We start from the raw sequence: 22,440 nt of genomic DNA on the forward strand, positions 1-22,440 counted from the left end.
ATACCTCTGCTAAAATCCTCGATATAACTTGTCCAATATCTTCCCTCCATTCTGGTACATTAGGATTGTAACTGTCGATGTTCTGAGAAAATTCAAGAGGTAGGACTTCCAACTGATCTGAAACATCAATGCATTTATACTAGAACTGTAGGAAAGATTGATGCCACATTTATTAAAACCATTTAAAGGTTATTCTCTGCTTGAAAATTATTTTGGTAAACTTTTTGTTTGGTGAAGAATCAAAGAGCCATTCTGCTGTGATGACATGATGCTTATTAATGCAATGATTCACTTTGACAGATATTTGCATCACTTAAGGAGCAATTTTCCAAATACACGCTCCAAGTACAAAGCCTTTCTCACCCAGCTGTGCATCAGGAATTTGTGTCCGCATACCTCATAGCTTCCCATCCATTAATACTGAGACTATGCATTGGTTTATTCAGCTTATTCTTCCTTTGTAATCTAGAAACCAGCTGTGAAGTAGTCCCTTTAAATACTTTTCTAGGACACAACTTCAGAATTCTAATATTAAATGGTGACATAATATTTTATTAGAGATTATCTGCATGGCTAATAGGACAGTTATCCTACTGACGATGCAGAATATATTTAGTAATCCGTGGGCAGCCATGCTCCAAGGGAGTGTAATTTGCGACAGGGCTACAGGGCTGCAAAGCCGATTCCCTATCCTGCATTGTCTTTGAGTGTAGTACCCCATTGGAATCCCAGGTTCAGGGAATTTATGAATTAATGTGAAAACTTTTTTGAAACGGTTGTAATCAGCTTCCTCAGTTCTTAATTCTTCCGTATGAAAGAGGCACAAACTGACTGGCAAATTTCTAAAGGCTCAGTAAGTTATTTAGTGCAAACTGTAGCGCAGAACTCCTCTGCAATTGCATCTGAAATTGGGCAGGATGACAGCAGAGAATGGAAGAAAATTTAATAGACAATGCTTACCCCACACCACCAGTCCAACTGGACCTCCTTCGCCTGGACCACCATTGGCTACTCCATCCCCACCTGTCACATGCTATGGCAGAGGGGAAGAGTGGGCCAGATACCTGGAGGATTTGCTTTCTGTCCATTCCATCTATTGCCACTTACGCACAAGAAAGTGGTGGAGCCTGGAAAGCAGCAGTAAAAGCCTTGAAATCTCTTCATGGAGAAGAAAGCCTTATAGCATCCTCTTCTTCTTTCATGTAGTATCAGGCGCTCAACTGCTGAAGGCCCTTGTCTGAAAAGAGGCTTTCAGTGGGACAGTTGGCCTTGTTCTGGTGTTTCTGCCCTTTTAATATCCCTGGCTACTTATTCTGATGCTTGAATTTTTCACCCTCACACTGACAGGATCTCTGATGATGGTGGGAATCCTACCAAGAACCTGCTTTACATAATGACTGATCCCCAATCCAAGGAAACATGTCAGGTTCTGGGGTAGATCAGGAGGGGCTGCCAGAAGTGCAGTCCTGGCAGAACTCTAAACAGAGGGGTAACCTAGCAGCTATCCTCTAACAACTAATTCCTTCAAACTATGCCTTGCGAATCCCTAAATTAACCAGGCAATAACATGGCCTCTCTAGATGTGTCATCTGATGAAGGGGCAGGCATTATTAAGTACTACAAAAGATCTTCACTCAAAACTTTACCAATCATTCACTGTAATACATCATGTGAACAATTGTCTGGATAAAGGTTCACTTCAAAGAAATACTTTGAGTTTCTTACCAAATATCTTCACCACCTTAGAATCCTGAACCATGGAACTACCACATGAGGCCTGGACTGTAACTTTAATCTGACCGTTCTCACTAAAGCTGGTTATAAGACTGTTTTCCAGGGTAAGACGAGGCTGCAAAGAATGGTTCAAAAACATGGAAATATTATCTTCTTATTGTTTTAAATAGTATTCATAATTTTATTAACTGGATATGTACAATGTGACACGCACCTCAAGGCTGTCCCCCAGCCACCACTGGAAAACTGTGAGGTTGGAGTTGCTGGGCTGCACTAATGCTGTCAGATTCACTTGCTGATTCCTGCGAATCACTGGTAGTGCCTCCAGATGCACAACCTGGAGAGGTGCTGAGGAGACCAAGTGCCTTTGTCTTAGTAAAACATCTGTACACAATGCTACCCAATTTATCAGTCTCTACAAGATTTTTACTTTAAAATATATTCATCCAATACCTTACACACTCCAATACTTTACACACAGTTAAACTGAGATTTGCATTACTTTTTCAACTTTCAAATTACACTTCTTTTGGTTACATAAACACTGAAATTACATTCTGAAAATTATGGACTCATTTGGGAATTGTAACACTTTCCCACGTTGCACATAAAGTAAGTTTGACATAAAGTTCCATCCATTCTTTTCACCAATGTGCTTTAACCCAAGCTAACTTTCCATTTCCAGCATTAGCTAATCATATGTCCTCTGCATATCAATACTTCTTTCTTTCTTTGGCAGTCTTTTGGGGAACCCCTGTGGAAATTCTATCCCATAATGCAAGTGCATCCTTAACAATCTAAATTCTCAAGCCCCACTTCTATTTGGTAATAATCCTGGTTCCAGATTCTCTCTTTTTCATTTTGCATTACTACGTTAAAAGCTGTGGAGCATATGCTCTCATGAACAGCACAAACAAGGTTAAAATAACAAACACAATGAAATAAAACCAATGTCCCTATTACATTATAGCCAAATACACTCAATTGGGGTTTTGTCTTTTTAGTTTCCTCTGAAGAATTACATCAGGTTGTCAATTTTTTTATGTCTTCACACAAAGCATAGACACAGACATGCATAAACAAAGAAGCAGACATTTCCCTCCTGAATATGAAAGTTTCAACTCCTGAAGATGGAAGACTGCAAATTCAACTTGGCTGGTTATTTTCCTTTTACTTTAATGTCAAGCCTCTGCAAAACTATTCTATGACAGACAGTATGTTGACGGCCTTGAATATGTGGGGAAATTGTCACGAATTTTACAAAAATCCATCCCCAAACTTCTCTTGGGGAATAATGCCAACACATATTTTATTGGGTGTACAGTGCTCTTACTATATTTCTGCATTGCACCAACTTACAGTTGACCTGAATGTAAACCATTGCTTCGTCAGACCCTGCAATGTTTTCCGCTTTCACAGAGACACGGTAGATTCCTGGTTTCTCATATCTGTGTTGAATTGGTTCATCCATCAGTGTGAGGTTGACATAAATGGCCTTAAAACCATCTCCAAGATCCACCTGATATTTTGTGTTTGACGTATCACCCTAACAACAAGACAGAAACAAAAGATCATCAAGTACTATTGTTCAAAAAGACCTTCAGTATAGCTTTTATGAGTCCAGCAGGCCTGATCCCTCATGAGTTCCAAAGTCCCAATTAAGTAACTGGATCTTATATTTACTGTAAGCATTCTATAACTCCTTGTCCCATTAAGCACATCTACTTGATGGCTTAATGAATACAGGTATATCCGGAACTAGTGCCAAGGCGTAGGAACTGGAAGCTTCAACTTCTGATCTTTCTTAGGTTGGCTGATTTTAGCTGGGCATTACAATTTTCCTTAGCATTCCTAGGCTAGGGAGGGGAAGAGTCATCCAAGGGTGCCTTGAAAACAAAGCAACAACCCTCTGTCAGGTGACAACATAATTGAGCTCAGTTGTGAAGCCTTCCATAGATGAATAGCCTCCTGGTGCTCTTGGCTCAGAAATGGAGAATGATCACCTGAGACAAGATATGAGGAGGCTATGGGTGCCTGTGGAACTGAATCTTAACAACAGTTAGCTTCAGGGGAGTAGGGGAAAACAGATCATGTTATCTTTTATACAGATTGCTTCCAGACTGTTCAGCAAGAAGCATCTGAACGGAAACACAAAATTCTTTGAAATGATGTCACTCGCAGGCAATGAGCTGCATTTCTTCCATTTAATTTGTAACCTGCCTTCTTAGCTGGAGCAAAAACAGCATCAGACATGATTCTCCAATTGTGGAAAGGCCTGTTCTATAAGATTCCATGTGAAATTTGTGGGTTTCAAATTTTCCAAAGCCTTGCAAACTCAATTGGTCCACAATCTGACAATAATTCTGACAATCTGACAAAAATGGAATTATAACCCTCCTGCATATAAAGTACATATTGATGACACTGCAACATGTTATTTTTGACACGATCATACAAATAACTAGTCATTGCTGTTTGCAAAGAAATCATACTAACATTTTCCCATTAACTTTTGTATTGACGAAAACTCAGTTTTGGAAAATCTTATTAGAAAAATACATTTGATGTGCTTATTATTCTATTACTTTTGTTTCTCTGTGCCTTTTGCGCTCATGTAGTTGGCAGATATTAATCCTAAGGAAGGGAACACCTTTCGCATTTTTATTGCACTGCAAGCATCAAGCATTTACAAGTTAGATCTGGGCAAAACTTGCTCTATCTTGGCTCCAGCAAAGTGTCTTAGTGTGAAGCCCAGAAGAGCATTCAGAGTGCACCATTGTGAAATTTCCTCATAACTGCTAACTCAAAAACAATTTAGTCCAATTATGAAAACTTTTGTTCTGGGGATGCACCCACTAGGAATTAGATTGATGTTGTTCCAAATGCGTTTGATATCAGACCCAACAAAAATTAGAGTTTAGACTACTATTCCATCAGTTTGGATTGATTCAAGCCTAACTGTGAAGCTGAAAGCCCATCACATAAACCCACTACGCCAATAGACCTTGAGTGTCAAGAGGTGAACCATATTAATGATGTAACAGTGTGATGATGCTTTAAAATGCTTCCCCCCAACATTGTCATTCTGTGTTAGCATTAAGGAGCACGGATCAGAATAACTATCACAGGGATCTTATGCATGAGTAGACTTAGACTGGGAGCAAATTATTTTAATTGAATTCTTGATGCCGTAAACTTGATAAGCTTTAGCTTGAAATGTGGCCCAGAATTTCTGTTCCTGGGTGGCTGGGGGGAGCGTGCTGTACCCCAGATTATGTGCTGGGGAATATCCTAGATATCCCCACGCAAGGAATACATGGGAATTGCCCAGAAAGTCAAACTTCCGAAGGGTAATTACGATGGGTAATTACGCTAGGAAACGTTAGCAGGATTAAAACTACTTCTAACTCCTGGATAACTATAATACTGACCCCCCAATATGTTTGTTCTGAACTTCTATCAGATTCATTAAGGACAACCCTGATTTCCTTGTTTGAAGCTATCAGATGTCTATAGTTACACACTTTGAAGTGCTTACTGGATTCTAATCCCCAGCTGATCAATGGCCTGCTCCAAATTGATAGGTTAAATTGTTCGTTGTAAATTTATCATTGATTGAAGGGTTTTTTTTCCCCAATGAGATTTAAGTGCTTGATACACATATTCAACCACAGAGACAACACCCATATATGGAAAGTTATTACTGATCAGAAATCCAGAGTGAAATGGATGTGCTGTGCTTCAATGATGCCACATTCTCACAAGTAGGGCTAATAACTTTCCCATCATTTGTCACTGTGTACAGTGACAGAGCAAACTAAACATCCAATGCTAGAATCTTTAGCTCATTCTGGGGATATTAATAGAATGTTGCAATCATTATAAAATATATGTATTTACTGACAGCGACAATCAAAGGTAGCAGCTGTGAGCTTATTAACACATGCGCTTGATTTTATTCCTGTAATTTACGTCAGAGCTACAGCTGATGCTAAAAGCACTCTGTAATTGGTTCCATTTCCTGGCACAAATTGGAAATTTACACTTCCATATGAATATTACTGCACTAATTTCCACATATTTCTGTCAGGATTTCAACGCTGGATTTCGTCTGGATTTTCAGAAAACAATGGCTACAATGAGCACCAGCTATTGAAAAGTCAATTCTGCTCCCCTATCCCAGCAATTAGGGGAGCTTTGTTAAACTGAAGTTTAATTGCCAGTCTACTGACTTAGCTGGTTTCTGTCAGGGGGCATGGTAATTGCTCTCAGTGTCCCTGGGCTAAGGAGGAGGGAGAAATTCAACCAGGGTTCCCGGTCCTAATCTCAACAATTGCTGCTGGAAGTAAACACGTATGGATAACCATGCAGTTCAATTCTTTTCCAACACTCATTGTTGAGTCTCACACTTGAAAAAATGAAAGAGGTGCCAGAAGGATGTTAAGTGTCCATGGAATCATTTGCCAATATGTGTCAAAAATTTTCAAAAACAAGGAAAGAAAACTGGAGGGTGGAAAAAACAGGAAATAGACTAGGCGTCATTAAATTATGTGTTGCTCTGTATTTCCCATGTAAAGAAATAATTTGCCAAGACTTTACACTCGTATTGCAAATTACATGTCTCCTGATTACCACACTTGTATACACATAGGTGTAATGTGGCAAATATATAGAAACTTAGAAAATAGGAGCAGCCTGCTCTGGAATTATTTTCACAATGAGGAGGAAGGCATTGTGATTTAGAAGAGGCTGCCAAGCAGAATTTAGAACAAAACACAAAAGATGTGGCAGAAGAGATAGGTTTTGAGAAAGACCTGGCAGGACAGAGTAGCTGAGGGAAAGAATTTCAAAGTGCCAGGCAGTGATGGTTAAAGTCCAATAATGGTAAAAAAGGGGAAAACACTCAGTGGGGTGGCCTCAGACGGCTACAGTGTGAGCTGGAAGGGAGAGTTGGGTGAGGTTCTGAAGTAGGGGGAATTTACAAATGAAATCTCAGACTTTAAGTCAATTCATTAGAGCATGGAGAAACGAATGAGGACAGGGCAGAGTATGGGTCAGCTTTAAAGTATGTGGAGTTTGTTTTAAGATGGAGCTCAGCAAGGCAGTGAGGAGAGTGCGAGAGAAGCTCAGCCAGATGGTGAGAAAGGATTGGATGAGAGTTTCGTTTGTATAATCAAAATGTACCCAGCTGATGTTACAAAGGTGGATGAGGATGATAAAGAGGATGTTTAAATAAGCTCAGCTCAGGGTCACAAAGGTAAACCTGAATCCTAATAACTGGACACCAAACATATGGTTTACTCCATACTTTTCAATTAAAAAACATTTTCAAAAATTGGGAATATGTTGTTCACATAAACTAGAAGACTGAGTGAGTTTTAAAACTATCTTTAAAAAAACATATAAAATGCATCTGGTTCACTATTGTCCTTCAGGAAAGAAAATCTGCCATCCTTACCTGGTCTGGCCCACAGATGTCTCCAGACCCACAGCAATGTGGCTGACTCTTAAATGCCCTCTGAAGTGGCCTAGCAAGCTACTCAGTTGTATCAAACAGTTAAAAACAAGCCAATAAGGAATGAAGCCAGATGGACGGACCACCCAGTATCAACTCTGGCACCGGAAATGAAAGCAGCAAACCCAGCCCTGTTGACCCTGCAAAATCCTCCTCACCAACATCTGGGGGCCTTGTGCCAAAATTGGGAGAACTGTTTCACAGACTAATCAAGCAACAGCCTGACATTGTGTGTAAGATATGATTCTGTGAGTATGACTATTTCCCAGACATCACCATCACCATCCCTGGGTTTGTCCCGTTCCACTGGCAGGACAGACCCAGCAGAGGTGGCGGCACAGTGGTATACAGTCGTGAGGGAGTTGCCCTGGGAGTCCTCAAAGTCGAATCCAAGAGTCCTCAACATCGAAGTCTCATGGCACCAGTTCAAAGATGGGCAAATAAATCTCCTGCTGATTACCACGTACTATCCCCCTTCAGCTGATGAATCAGTACTCATCTGACACCACTTGAAGGAAGCACTGAGGGTGGCAAGGGCACAGAATGTACTCTGGATGGGGTAATTCAATGTTCATCAGCAAGACTGGCTTGGTAGCACCACTACAGACTGAGCTGGCCAAGTCCTAAAGGAGAGAGCTGCTAGGCTGGGTCTGTGGCAGGCGATGAGGGAACAAACAAGAGGGAAAAACATATTTGACCTCACCTCACTGTGATAACTTTGGTTTTATCCAAGAATGTGAAAAAAGAAAATCACATGATCTTGGTAACCAATAGTGGAGAACTCAGGCTAGCTCTGTAGTTAGTTAGTTGTTAGTTGGAAGTTAGTAATCTGCAAGTGAGCAGAAGTATTTAGATAGAGATTGGTGTAGAAGCACATGTGTAGCTGCTCAGTACAATGTAAATAAACAGAATATGTTCCACCCAAGAAGTATCTGCAGAACTACTCTATCTAAAGTACTAACTCGATCACCTAGCAACAAGCATGCAATTGGGACTCAAGTCACAACAAACTGGTGACGACGATAAAGCAGAGACAAAAAAAAACTTAGAAACATAGAAACTAGGAGCAGGAGTAGGCCATTTGGTCCTTCGAGCCTGCTCCGCCATTCATTATGATCATGGCTGATCATCCAACTCAATAGCCTGCTCCCGTTTTCTCCCCATATTCTTTGATCCCTTGCAGCGAGGATGCAACAAACTGGCAACAAGGAAAAAGTGAGGATAGAAGGAAGATACAACGAACTAGCATTGAGAGTAAAATCACAGAGGAAATCAAAAGAATCGAAATTGGGCTGTACGTCGCACGGTCGGAATAAGTAGAAGTTTCCATTCAAATCATCGACGCAATACCCTCAAAGCATACCACAATTCGGGAAAGTTGATCCAATTGATCCAGCCACGGGCGATTGGTCTCATTATATTGAATGCCTTACGTTCTATTTCCAAGCGAACGACATTATGGGGGAAGAGAAGAGGCGGGCAATCCTCTCATCTACATGTAGGAATAAAGCTTACAGCTTAATTCAAAGTTTGATGGCACCCAGTGCCCTAGATTCTAAGAACTTCAATGAATTGGTGGACCTCGTGAAGGGTCATTACCAGCCAAAACCCTCGGTAACGATGCAATGCTTCAAGTTTAATTCAAGGAATAGAGTCCCGGGGAAGGCAGTTGCTTGTTATATGGCAAGTTTGAAACAGTTAGCAAAACATTTTTAAACAATATGCTCAGAGATCGTTTTGTCTGCGGCGTGAACGAGGACACAATTCAGAAGAGATTGCTGTTCAAAATAAATTTGGATTTTAAGAAGGCACTGGAGATAGCACTGGCCATGGAAAATGCAGTAAGGGATTCAAAAACCATACAGGTAGTGCAAAATGGCGCCGTACTCCACATTGGGTGGGATGCCCCAGCCAAAAAGGGCGGGGGAAATATAAGACTCTGTTGAGAAGCAGGAAACAGCCACTGCTAGCAGAAGAATAAAAATAATTGACTCAGCAGCGAAAATAAAGAATAACGGCAACAGAGGTGGAAAAAAGCAGACTAGTAACGATTGGCTGTTTAAAAAAAATCAAATGATTTTATCATCATCGAAATGGACACATAATGAGACAATGTAAGGAAAGAATCAGGCAAACTTTCAAGCAAAAGAGAAAACCCAGTGAGATTAACAGTGTAGAAGAGCCTGAAGCAACAAATTCAGATATTTATTCATTATTTACTTTGAAGGTAGGACAGAACTAATTTATATAACAGTAAAAGTGAACGGCAGATCCATTCTGATGGAAGTGGACACAGGAGCTTCCACTATAGTAACTGGTGAACACATTTTCAAATACCTGAATTATGGTGAACATAAATTAAATTTGGAAGAAAGTGTTGCCAAATTAAAAACTTACATGGGTGAAGAAATCCAAGTCAAAGGCATAAGTAGAGTTACTATTCATTACAGGGGCCCCTCTAAACATAAATAATGGTAATTACAATGGAATGAGGGCAGAGTTGGCTGGAGTGGACTGGGAAAGCAGTTCAGCAGAAAAAACAATTGAGAAACAATGGCAGGTGTTTAAGAAAATAGCTCATGACTCTCAACAAAGATATATCCCAATGAGGAAGAAGGATTCAGGGAACGGGATAAACCATGGTTAACTAAGGAAATTAAGGACAGTATCAAATTGAAAGAAAAAATATACAATGTGGCAAAGATTAGTGGTATGCCAGAGGAGAAGGTTTTAAAAGCGAACAAAAGATGACCAAAGAAATAAAAAAGAGGGAGAAAATGAACTTTGAGGGTAAACTAGCAAGTAATATAAAAACGGACAGTAAGAGCTTCTTTAAGTATATAAAAAGGAAGACAGGGGCCAAAGTGAACATAGGCCCCCTAGAGATTGAAGCTGGGGAAATAATAATGGGGAACCAGGAAATGGCAGAAGAGTTGAATAAATACTTTGCTTCTGTATTCACGGTAGAAGATACTAATAGCATTCCAAAAATACTAAATAATCAGGGGGCAAAAGAGGGGGAGGAAATAAATACAATAACTATCATCAGAGAAAAAGTACTATAGAAACTAATGGGGTTAAAGGATGATAAGTCCCCTGGATCTGATGGGTTTCATCCTAGGATATTAAAGGAAGTAGCTGCAGAGATAGTGGATGCATTTGTAGTAATCTTCCAAGAATCCTTACATTCTGTAAAAGTCCTAGAGAATTGGAGAATGGCCAATGTAACACCCTTATTCAAAAAGGGAGGGAGACAAAAAACAGTTAACTATAGGACAGTTAGCTTAACATCTGTCATTGGGAAAATGTTGGAGTCTATTATAAGGGATGTAATAGCAGAGCATTTAGAAATACATAATCTAATTAAGCACAGTCAGCATGGCTTCATGTAGGGAAAATCATGCCTAACAAATTTATTAGAATTCTTTGAGGAGGTAATAAGCAGAATAGATAAAGGGGAACCAATAGGTGTAATATATTTGGGTTTCCAAGCAGCTTTCAATAAAGTATGACACATAAGGCTACTTAATAAGATAAGAGCCCATGGTGCTAGGGGTAGTATATTAGCATGGATAGAGGATTAGCTAACTAATAGAAGACAGAGAGTTGGGATAAGGGGGGCATTTTCAGGATGGAAACCTGTAGCTAGTGCAGTGCCACAGGGATCAGTCCTGAGACCTCAATTACTTACAATATATATTAATGATTTAGATGAGGGAAGTGAATGTACTATCGCTAAATTTGTGGATGGCACAAAAATAGGTGGGAAGGCAAGTGGTGAAGCTGACACAACGAGTCTACAGAGAGGTACAGACAGGTTAAGTGAGTGGGTAAAAACTTGGCAGATGGAATATAATGTGGTAAAATGTGAGGTTATGCACTTTGGCAGGAAGAATAGAGAAGCCGAATATTATTTAAATGGAGAAAGACTGCAGAAGGCTCCAGCACAGGGGGATTTGGGAGTCCTTGTGCATGAATCCCAAAAAGCTAACATACAGGTTCAACAGGTAATAGGGGAGGCAAATGGAATGTTGGCTTTTATTTCAAAGGGAATGAAGTTTAAAAATAGAGAAGTCTTGCTAAAACTATACAAGACACTAGTTAGACTGCGAAAATATAAAAGTAAAATACTGCAGGTGCTGGAAATCTGAAACAAAAACAGAAAATGCTGGAAAAACTCAGCAGGTCTAACAGCATCTGTGGAGAGAAAAACAGAGTTAATATTTCAAGTCTGTATGACTCTTCTTCAGACCAGTTAGACCACACATAGAATACGGTGAATAGTTTTGATCCCCTTATCTAAGGAAAGATATACTGGCATTGGAGGTAATCCAGAGAAGGTTCACTAAGTTGATTCTGGGTATGGAGGAAAGGTTGAGTAGGTTGGGCCTGTACTCATTGGAGTTTAGAAGAATGAGAGGCAAGCTTATTGAAACATAAGATTCTTAGGGGGCTTGACAGGGTAGGTGCTGAGAGGTTGTTTCCCCTTGAGGGCGAGTCTAGGATCAGAGGGCATAATCTCAGAGTAATGGGGTCACTCATTTAAAACAGAGATGAGGAGGAATTTCTTCTCTCAGAGTGAAGTCAACCTGTGGAATTCTTTAACGCAGAGGGCTATAAAGGCTGAGTCGTTAAGTATGTTCAAGGCTGAGATATACAGATTTTTAATCAGTAAGGGAATCAATGGCTATGGGGAAAAGGCAGGAAAATGGAGTTTAGGATTATCAGATCAGCCATGATCTCATTGAATGACAGAGCAGACTCGATGGGCCGAATGGCTTACTTCTCCTATGTCTTACGGTCAATCGGTAAAACGATCAGTATTGGTATTGAGAGGCAGAGGACCAAGATTTCTAGGGCAAAACTGGCTGAGGGAAATCAACCTTGATTGGTCACTGAGGATGCAAAAGGAAGCTGAAACTGTTCCTGTTTTGAAAAAGGAGTGTGCCAGGACTCAACAACCTGAAGAGAAGCAGGCTTTCTTAAGTCAGAACACGGTAGAACAGCAAAAGGAAGTCGAAGAGACCATGCTTACTGGCAGAGTTCAAGATGAGGTGTGCAATCTCCGAAAGGAAAAAGAAAACCTGCTGAAACACATGACAAGATTCCCTCAGGTCAAAGTTTGTACCTTTGGAAAAGTATGAAAAGAAGCAGAAAGAATTCAGCACTTCTCTGAATGAACTGAAGGATGAGTTGGCAGAGAAGACACAACAATGCTCAATTTTCCAGGAGACAGAAAATGAACACAAAGAGATTGAAGAGTTGAAGAATCAGCTACATAAAGCCAAAGAGGTTTTGGAGTCAAAAGTTGCAGAATTTTCTAAGAAGCAGACAGATGATGAAATTCTGGGAGACTCAACCACTGAGTTCACTCAAGTCGAGCTTGCATCCAAGAGTAGACTGGCCAATACAGAAGTCGAAAAGAAGGCCAAGATTAGTGTCAGTGTTAAAATGAAGAAGGCCCATCAAAAGAAGACACAAAACCACAAATAGGCCCTGATCCTGGCAGCATACAACTATATTATTGTACATAGGTCTGGAATGGATCGAGAAATAGAGAGCTTAGTGAAGAATTGTGTGCAATGTCAGCAATTGCTAACGTTACCTTCAACAGCTCCATTACACCCTTGAGAGTGGCCAGGACGACCATGGGTATGATTACACATTGACTATGTTGGACCTTTCATGGGAATAATGTTTCAGGGGCTCATTGCTGATGCCACTTAAAATGGATGGATATATATGAGGTGAAGTCACCAACGTCTTCTGCTACAATTGAAAAGCTATGTCAAAGTTTTCCTATCAATGACTACCAGAAGTGGTCGCGTCGGATAACGGCACAGAATTAAGAGTGCTGAGTTATAAAGGTTTATCAGCCTCAACGGTATCACTTGTGAAAACTTCGCCATACCACCTTTCTTCAAACGGACAGGCTGAAAGCGCAGTTCAAATGTTCAAGTCTGGCATGAAGAAGTTAACTGGAGATTCCCTAGCAACAAAGCTAGCAGGTTTTCTTTTTCATTATAGGAGCACCTCTCACACAACAACAGGTGTCACACCTGTGGAATTATTAATGAAACGCCGTCTCGGAACAAGATCGAGCTTAGTAATGCCGCACTTAGGGGGGGAAGGTGGAAAGGAGTCAAGGAAGTCAGAAAACTGGCCACAACTGGCATAGTCGAGACAGAAAATTTACCGTGGGAGACATGGTATATGTGAAGAACTTTGGAGAAGGACCAAAGTGGTTACCAGGTGAAATAAGTGCAGTGACTAGACCCCTGTCTAACCACATGAAGGTGGAAAGCCGAGTCACATGGATACATGTGGATCATTTGAGGAAGAGAGAGACAAATCATTAAGAAATGATTGCATCAGTGTTCATGATCGAGTCAACGTTTCCTGTTGCGAGAACTCAACCTAGTACAGATGTGTCTGAAGTGCCTATTCTAGCTACAAGAGTTCAGAAATCTACAGGTACCCACCGATGAACCTGATGCTCAGAAAACTCCAGAAAATGAAGTTGTAGAGCTGAGATATTCTACACGCCAAATGGAAACCCACAGAAAGATAGAATTTGTAAATTACTTAGCAGTGCAAATAATTTGCTATTTTGAAAAGATTGTAAGTGTAAATGTAAAAATATGTTTCTAAGTAAAGGCGGAGGGATGTGGTAACTATGGTTTCATCCTTTAAGAAGGATATTATAAAGGAAGATCACATGATCTTGTGTAGTGGTGTAGCATGGGCTAACTCTGTAATTAGTTAATGGTTAGTTTAAAGTCAGTAGACTGCAAGTGAGCAGAAGTATGTAGATAGAGTTTGATGCAGAAGCACACGTATAGCTCCTGAGTACCTTGTAAATAAACAGGATGTTTTCCACCTAAGTGTCTGCAGAACTACTCTACCTAAAGTACCAACTCGGTCACCCCGCAACAAGCATGCAACTGGGACTCACAACACTCACCAACCTGCCTGCCACAGATGCATCTGCCCCTGACAGCATTGGTAGGACTGACCACCGCACATTCCTTGTGAAGACGAAGTCCTGTCTTCACACTGAGTATACCCTCTGTCATGTTATGCGGCACTGCTGTGCTAAATGAGATAGATTTTGAACAAATCTTGCAAGAATGGGAAACCATGAGGCACTGTGGGCTAGCAGCAGAATTGTACTTGACCACAATCTGCAACCTCATGGCCCGGCATATCCCTCACTCTACCATTACCGCCAAGCCAAGGGAACAGGCCTGGTTTAATGAAGAGTGCAGGAGGGTATGTCAGGAGCAACACCAGGCATACCTAAAAGTAAGGTGTCAGCCTCATGAAGCTACAACTCAGGACTACTTGCGTGCCCAACAGCACAGGCAGCAAGCAATAGGCAGAGTTAAGTGATTCCACAACCAAAGGATCAGATCCAAGTTCTGCAGTCCTGCCACATCCAGTCGTGAATGGTGGTGGACAATTAAATAACTCACTGGAGGAGGAGGCTCCACAAATATCCCCATTCTCAATTATGGAGAAGCCCAGCACGTCAGTAAAAAGATAAGGCTGAAGCATTCGCAACAATCTTCAGCCAGAAGTGCCGAGTGGATGACTCATCTCGGCCTCCTCCAGAGATCCCCAGCATCACAGGTGCCAGACTTCAGTCAATTCGATTCACTCCACATGATAACAAGAAATGGTTGAAGGCACTGGATACTGCAAAGGCTATGGGCCCTGACAATATTCCAGCAATAGTACTGAAGACCTGTGCTCCAGAACTTGCCGCACCCCTAGGCAAGCTGTTCCAGTACAGCTACAACACTGGCATCTACCCGACTATGTGGAAAATTGTCCGGGTATGTACTGTACACAAAAAGCAGGACAATTCCAATCTGACCAATTACCACCCCATCAGTATACTCTCGATCATCAGTCAATTGACGGAAGGGGTCATCAACAGTGCTATCTAGCGGCACTTGCTTAGCAATAACATGCTTACTGATGCTCAGTTTGGGTTCTGCCAAGGTCGCTCAACTCCTGACCTCATTACAGCCTTGGTTCAAACATAGATTAAAGAGCTGAACTCAAGAGGTGAGGTGAGAGTGACTGGCTTTGACATCATGCCAGCATTTGACTGAGTGTGGCATCAGGGAGCCCTGGCAAAACTGGAGTCAATGGGAATCAAGGGGAAATCTCTCCGCTGGTTGGATTCATACCCAGCACAAAGGAAGACGGTTGCGGTTGTTGGAGGTCAATCATCTCAGTTCCAGGACATCACTGCAGTAGTTCCTCAGGAACTAGGCCCAAACATTTTCAGCTGCTTCATCAATGATCTTCTTTCCATCATAAGGTTGGAAGTGGGGATGTTTGCTGATGATTGAACAATGTTCAGCACCATTCACAACTCCTCAGGTACTGAAGCAGTCCTTGTCCAAATGCAGCAAGATCTGGACAATATCCAGGCTTGGGTTGACAGGTAACATTCACGCCACAAGTGCGAGGCAGCGGCTATCTCCAACAAGAGAGAATCTAATCATCACCCCTTGACATTCAATGGCATTACCATCACTGAATCCCCCCACTATCAACATCCCGGGGTTACCATTACCAGAAACTAAACAGGGCTAGCCATATAAATACGTGGCTACAAGACCAGGTCAGAAGCTAGGAATCCTGCAGTGAGTAACTCACCTCCTGACTCCCCAAAGCCTGTCAACTATCTACAAGACATAGGTCAGGTGTATGATGGAACACTCTCCACTTAACCTGGATGAGTACAGCTCCAATAACACTTGAGAAGCTTGATACCATCCAGCCCATTTGATTGGCACCTCATGCACCATGGCAGCAGGATGTACCATCTACAAGATATAGTGCAGGAACTCACCAAGGCTCCTTCGACAGCACCTTCCAAACCCACAACGGCTACCATCTAGAAGAAGAAGGGCAGCAGGCAGATGGGAATACCACCACCTGGAAGTTCCCCTCCAAGCTACTCACCATCTTGACTTGGAAATATATCACCGTTCCTTCACTGTTGCTGAGTCAAAAACCTGGAACTCCCTACCTAACAGCACTGTGAGTGCACCTATATCACATGGACTGCAGCGGTTCAAGAAAGCAGCTCACTACCACCTTCTCAAAGGCAATTAGGGATGGGCAATAAATGCTGGCCTAGCCAGTGAAGCCCACATCCCATGAATAAATAAAGTAAAACTATGGGCAGAATTTTCCGTCTCCGTTGGCATCGGGCATGAGCGGACAATGGAGTGGGCAGGTCAAAAATCAGTTTCACGACGTCGTGAAACCAGTTTGCAATCGTCCGCTTCACCCGTCAATGGCAGGCTGCCTTTTCCACCACTGCTCATTAGGAACATCATTTTAATACATCTGCATAGCATTACAAACTCTGATTGTCGGAACCAATCCTCCACACTGGATCATCCGGGCACGTCAGTGAGATTGCACGCTGATGTGTTTCACAACTGTAGATAAGCAACGTGCACCTGATGAGCTGCACTTTCTCGGGACCTCAAGGTTTGTTTGCCTAGCTTGCCTCAGGCAGCACTCGCAGTTATCAGCGCCAGGCTTCACAGGCAGCACCACATCACTTTTAGGGGTGCTCATGGGCAGGTCTCTATCTACATGGTCAGCCTTGAGGGAGGAGTCGCTTTTCATCAGCTGCAAGGCTAGAGCTTGCTTGGGGAAGGGGGAGAAGTGGTTTCAAGCAAGGGAAGAGGCTGCAGATCGAGGGCTGTTCTGGGGAAGGGTAGTGTCCCAGGGTGTGTGTGGAGGTACATATTGATCTGTGCAAGTGGCCTCAAGATGATGAGGGCTGAGGAGGCAGTCTCCAGAAGAGATGAGGCTAGATGGAGTTGTGAGGGTGTATATGAGAGAATGAGTGATGATGTCCCTTGAGCTGGCAGTGAGTGGGATACCAGTGCATGTATGATGGGCTTGTGAGTGTGTGAGTTTAGAGTGATGATATGACTGTCCTACCCTGGTGGCACAGATGAGATCATTCATTCTCTTTCTGCACTGGATGGCCAACCTCTTCTGTGCAGCACTAGCACTGACTTCTCAAACTGGAGTGGTGAGATTGCTGAGCCTCCTGCGGCCACAGCGGGGGTGGTGGACTTCATGGCAGGCCTCAAAAAGGCATCCCAGTGACGAGTCGTTAAACTATTCTTTAAACTGTCCTGGGCTGTAAGCATCGAGAACTGTGTGCGCGGCTATATTTTAGATATGGCAACCAGAGTGATGAAACGGTGAGGTAACAGTGTGGCGGGCGATTTGAAGGCCGCCCGCCACCGAGGCAGTGTTTACACTCTGGCTGCATAATTAATGAGGAGGGAAGCAGACAACATGGCGTGAAAACACGTCATTGCAACTGACGGGTAAAATGTCATTTTTCACATCTACTATTGCGCACTTTGGACAATTCTGGGACGATTCTGCCCTATAATTCAGTGCTTGAGAGCAACCACTTTCTGCTTTACTAATAGATGTGCATATGATGAATGGTCAAAAGCGCTCCATACAATCACCTTTAGGAGATAAGATATCAGGGCTGGAACCAGCATAGTAACTGACCGCCAAGACTCCTGGATTCCAATTTTCATAAAATGCATTTTTCAAAAAAAGTATTATGATAATGGTGTTTTAGCCTCGTTCCATTTACAGCTAGTTACTTGATTCATTTGTTAAAGAACAGTTATATAACTTAAGCTCAATTATGACTTGCTGGGTGAACATACTGGAACATGTAGCACTGCACCATTCGAATAAGACAGCTCCTGGATCGATCTCTGTTCTGTGCTGAACTAGCCAATCTCAATCAGGGTAGTGGATGATAGGACCCGTGATAACAAAGAGCCTCCAACACTGTATAGACAACTCATTGAGGTATTCGAGGGCCATGGCCTGTCGAACTGTGCCTCAGCACAAAACATTCAGCAGGGTGGGAAAACAATTGCAAGTAAAATATTCTGAAAGGCTAAGTTACTTGTATTGTACCAATGGCTAGCATAGTCTTCAATGAAAATATTCCATGAGCTAAGCTTCCAAAATGGAAATTACCACAGAACATTTGCATTCACGTGGATCAGGAACAAGAATTTAGTTGGCCTGACTGTAGTGGAATTGCACGCACCATTTAGCCACTTGGATGAGATTTGATATATTTTCATTCTGTGATCAATTAAGAATGTACTGATCTGAAGCTAAGTATACTATTAAGCCAGTGTAGAAGTAAGGGTTCAATTAAATGACGATTGGTGTCAGCCATGCAATCATGGAGGCAGAGGCCTTTATAGTCGTTTTATCAGCTTTTTCTGTCAATCTTTCCTCGGTTCCCTCTCTCCTGAAGGTACTGACTCTTCACCAGGCTACAGTCCCCATGGGCAACATCTGCAGCTCCAGTATCTTGTTCAAGTAGCCATTATTTACACATGAGCTTGCCACTAGGTGTCAGCAAGCTACTCGACTGTAAAGCCCAATCCTATCCTCACCCGATACATAAAGTCCACTTTCAGCAGAAATTGAAATGTGGTCAGGAGTAAAAACACTGGCCAATTCTCTCTCCTGACTCAGGGATGCTGAGTCACCTTTCACTATCACAGCTGCGATTAGTTATCTCAGGGCAAATTGGGAATTAGACCTTGGGCTATATGGACTAGCTACTCACTTGATATAACTCAATCAGCCAGAAGTGCTCAGGATTGTTGACCATCACTGTCATGACAGCAACAGTTCTCACAGAAGGGGTGGGAGAAATCACCTTGACTATTCACAATAAAAAGAACTGTGTGAATTACATCACAGACCATATACTTACCACAGTTAGGACAGAATTACAACTTTAGGGGCTTAGACGTTTCCATTGTCACTGTCTCCACTTATATTTCAGACAAATTTAGGCCAATTAGGACAAATTTTACCTAGCTTTAAGTGGTGTGTGTGGGGTATTTTGTAATTTATTCTTTTATGAGATGTGGGTGTCACTGGCAAGACCAGCATTTTTTGCCCATCCTCTTGAACTGAGTGGCTTGCTAAGCCAGTTCAGAGGGCAGTTAAGAGTCAACCACATTGCTGTGGGTCTAGAGTCACGTGTAGGCCAGACCAGGTCAGGATGGCAGATTTCCTTCCTTAAAGGACATCAGTGGCCAGATGGGTGTTTACGACAATCAATGGTAGTTTCATGGTCCAGATTTTATGAATTGAATTGAAATTCCGTCAGCTGCCATGGTGGGATTTGAACCCTTGTTCCCAGAACTGGGAACCTGGGCCTCTGGATTTCTAGTCCAGTGACATTACCATTACACTGTGTCCCCACTCTGTATGGGGTGTGTGCATGGGTGTTTTATGTGTGACAATCTGTAAACTCTAATTTGGTAGAACCAGTTAGACTCATGTTACCTGATTCTGCAATACCAAGAATGTAACATCATCACCAGGGTTGACTGCTAGTCTTTCTCCTTTTGTGATTATTCGGAGCCCTTTTGGAGCCATTAATGGGCATCGGTACTGCATGGAGCCTTGTCGTTTGTCCACACCGCCCTTACAGACATTCAGTGCCACCTTCCTGTATCTGTTCAAAATAGACAAGAGCTTTAGCATCCTGACTGGCTTTTACAGATATACATTTATATTATACGCACAGAGGCAGAGGAAGAGAGGGAAAATGCTGCTTGGCACATTGCATATTCTATGCAATTTTTTTGCGATTCTATCTTTCTTCCTCCTGTCATTAGTGCTTGTTCCAAGATGATTCCCAGTCCGGAGAGAAAAACATTAATCGGAATTACTCTAAAACAGCAACATTGGAAGGCTGTAAGATTACGATTTCACAAGCAGTCACAAGACTCTAAATGAAAACAAGCCATCAGCAGGCTGATCAACACCTCATATGTCACAGTTTTATTGCAAAAACACATCAGAAAGAAGCCCCAGCTATGCCTGTCTCTTTATGGGGTACGTGGAACATTCCTTGTTGCAGTCCTACTCCGGCCCCCTTCCACAACTCTTTCTCCGGTACATCGATGATTACTTCGGTGCCGCTTCATGCTCTCGTCAGGATTTGGAAAAATTTATTAATTTTGCTTCCAATCTCCACCCCTCCATCATTTTCACGTGGTCCATCTCTGACACTTCCCTTCCCTTCCTTGACCTCTCTGTCTCAATCTCTGGTGATAGACTGTCCACCAATATCCATTACAAACCCACCGACTCCCACAGCTATCTCGACTACAGCTCCTCACACCCTGCTTCCTGTAAGGACTCCATCCCATTCTCTCAATTCCTTCGCCTCCGTCACATCCGTTCCGATGATGCTACATTCAAAAACAGTTCCTCTGACATGTCCTCCTTCTTCCTTAACCGAGGTTTTCCACCCACGGTCGTTGACAGGGCCCTCAACCGTGTCCGGCCCATCCCCCGCGCATCCGCCCTCACGCCTTCTCCTCCCTCCCAGAAACATGATAGGGTCCCCCTTGTCCTCACTTATCACCCCACCAGCCTCCGCATTCAAAGGATCATCCTCCGCCATTTCCGCCAACTCCAGCATGATGCCACCACCAAACACATCTTCCCTTCACCCCCCTTATCGGCATTCCGTAGGGATCGCTCCCTCCGGGACACCCTGGTCCACTCCTCCATCACCCCCTACTCCTCAACCCCCTCCTATGGCACCACCCCATGCCCACGCAAAAAATGCAATACCTGCCCCTTCACTTCCTCTCTCCTCACCGTCCAAGGACCCAAACACTCCTTTCAAGTGAAGCAGCATTTCACTTGCATTTCTCCCAACTTAGTCTACTGCATCCGTTGCTCCCAATGTGGTCTCCTCTACATTGGAGAGACCAAACGTAAACTGGGCGACCGCTTTGCAGAACACCTGCGGTCTGTCCGCAAGAATGACCCAAACCTCCCTGTCGCTTGCCATTTCAACACTCCACCCTGCTCTCTTGCCCACATGTCTGTCCTTGGCTTGCTGCATTGTTCCAGTGAAGCCCAACGCAAACTGGAGGAACAACACCTCATCTTCCGAATAGGGACTTTACAGCCTTCTGGACTGAATATTGAATTCATCAACTTTAGGTCGTAAGCTCCCTCCCCCATCCCCACCCCCTTTCTGTTTCCCCCTTCCCTTTTTTTTTCCAATAAATTATAAAGATTTTCCTTTTCCCACCTATTTCCATTATATATTAAAAAAAAACCCACTAGAGCTATACCTTGAGTGCCCTACCATCCATTCTTAATTAGCACATTCGTTTAGATAATATCACCAACTTTAATTTTAACACCTATGTGTTCTATTGTACTATTGTCGTTGACATCTTTTGATGATCTGCTTCTATCACTGCTTGTTTGTCCCTACAACCACACACCCCCACCCCCCCTCCACCTCTTTGTCTCTCTATCTCTCCGCCCCCCACACACACACCTTAAACCAGCTTATATTTCAACTCTTTCTTGGACTCGAACGCAAGTTCTGTCGAAGGGTCATGAGGACTCGAAACGTCAACTCTTTTCTTCTCCGCCGATGCTGCCAGACCTGCTGAGTTTTTCCAGGTAATTCTGTTTTTGTTTCAGAAAGAAGCACTTCTGTCATACCCTTGGCTCCAGTGCTATGGAGTCAACCACATCATACTTTATATCAGAGTATCCGAACAAGAGATAAACAGCTCCAAAAATACAAGGCCTAAGATGAAACTAAGCCACATTGCTTGCCAAAGTTTTTATTGTCACTGCACTGATGGTCACTTCTGAGCCTTACACACACTAGGCGGAATTTTCCAGATCCCTCCGTGGTGGGTTTAATGGTTTAATGGCAGGTGCAAGGGCGACAAATGCAGTAGGAGCCAAAAAGTTGGTTTCCCGCAGGCATAAGATGAAAGGGGGAATGTGCACTCCCGCCCATCAAGGCGGGTTGCTATTCCCACCAGAGGCCAGAGTGAAACAATTCTGCATCACTTTAATGGGATGCAGATGAAAGCCTGACCAGAATCATCCCCCGCTGCCCAATCATTTGTGCTGCCAGTGGGTTTTCACACTGGCCCAGAACGAGTCTGGACCAAAGTGGCGTATAAATGTCAGACTTAGCTACAAGAAGGCCTGGGGCAGCTCGCAGCGATCAGATGAGAAGATGGAGGCCTCCACTGACCAGACCGTGGAACACCACATGCAGCAGTGGGTGGGTGGAGAATCTA

At 42.8% G+C, this 22,440-nt stretch overlaps 1 protein-coding gene across 2 annotated transcripts in view; it reads right to left on the reverse strand.

Moving 5' to 3' along the window:
• sorcs2 (sortilin-related VPS10 domain containing receptor 2) overlaps positions 1 to 22,440 on the reverse strand; it is a 698,208-nt gene that overhangs the window by 45,044 nt on the left and 630,724 nt on the right. For both annotated transcript variants that reach the window (XM_041197348.1, XM_041197339.1), the window contains exons 18-22: positions 19,649 to 19,820; positions 3,094 to 3,280; positions 1,949 to 2,082; positions 1,726 to 1,849; positions 5 to 117 (exon numbers count right to left, since the gene is read on the reverse strand). In XM_041197348.1, coding sequence (XP_041053282.1) covers positions 5 to 117; positions 1,726 to 1,849; positions 1,949 to 2,082; positions 3,094 to 3,280; positions 19,649 to 19,820 — 730 coding nt within the window. The remainder of the gene's footprint in view (positions 1 to 4; positions 118 to 1,725; positions 1,850 to 1,948; positions 2,083 to 3,093; positions 3,281 to 19,648; positions 19,821 to 22,440) is intronic.

Source organism: Carcharodon carcharias, chromosome 1, assembly GCF_017639515.1.
Source record: "Carcharodon carcharias isolate sCarCar2 chromosome 1, sCarCar2.pri, whole genome shotgun sequence".
Taxonomy (NCBI): Eukaryota; Metazoa; Chordata; class Chondrichthyes; order Lamniformes; family Lamnidae; genus Carcharodon; species Carcharodon carcharias.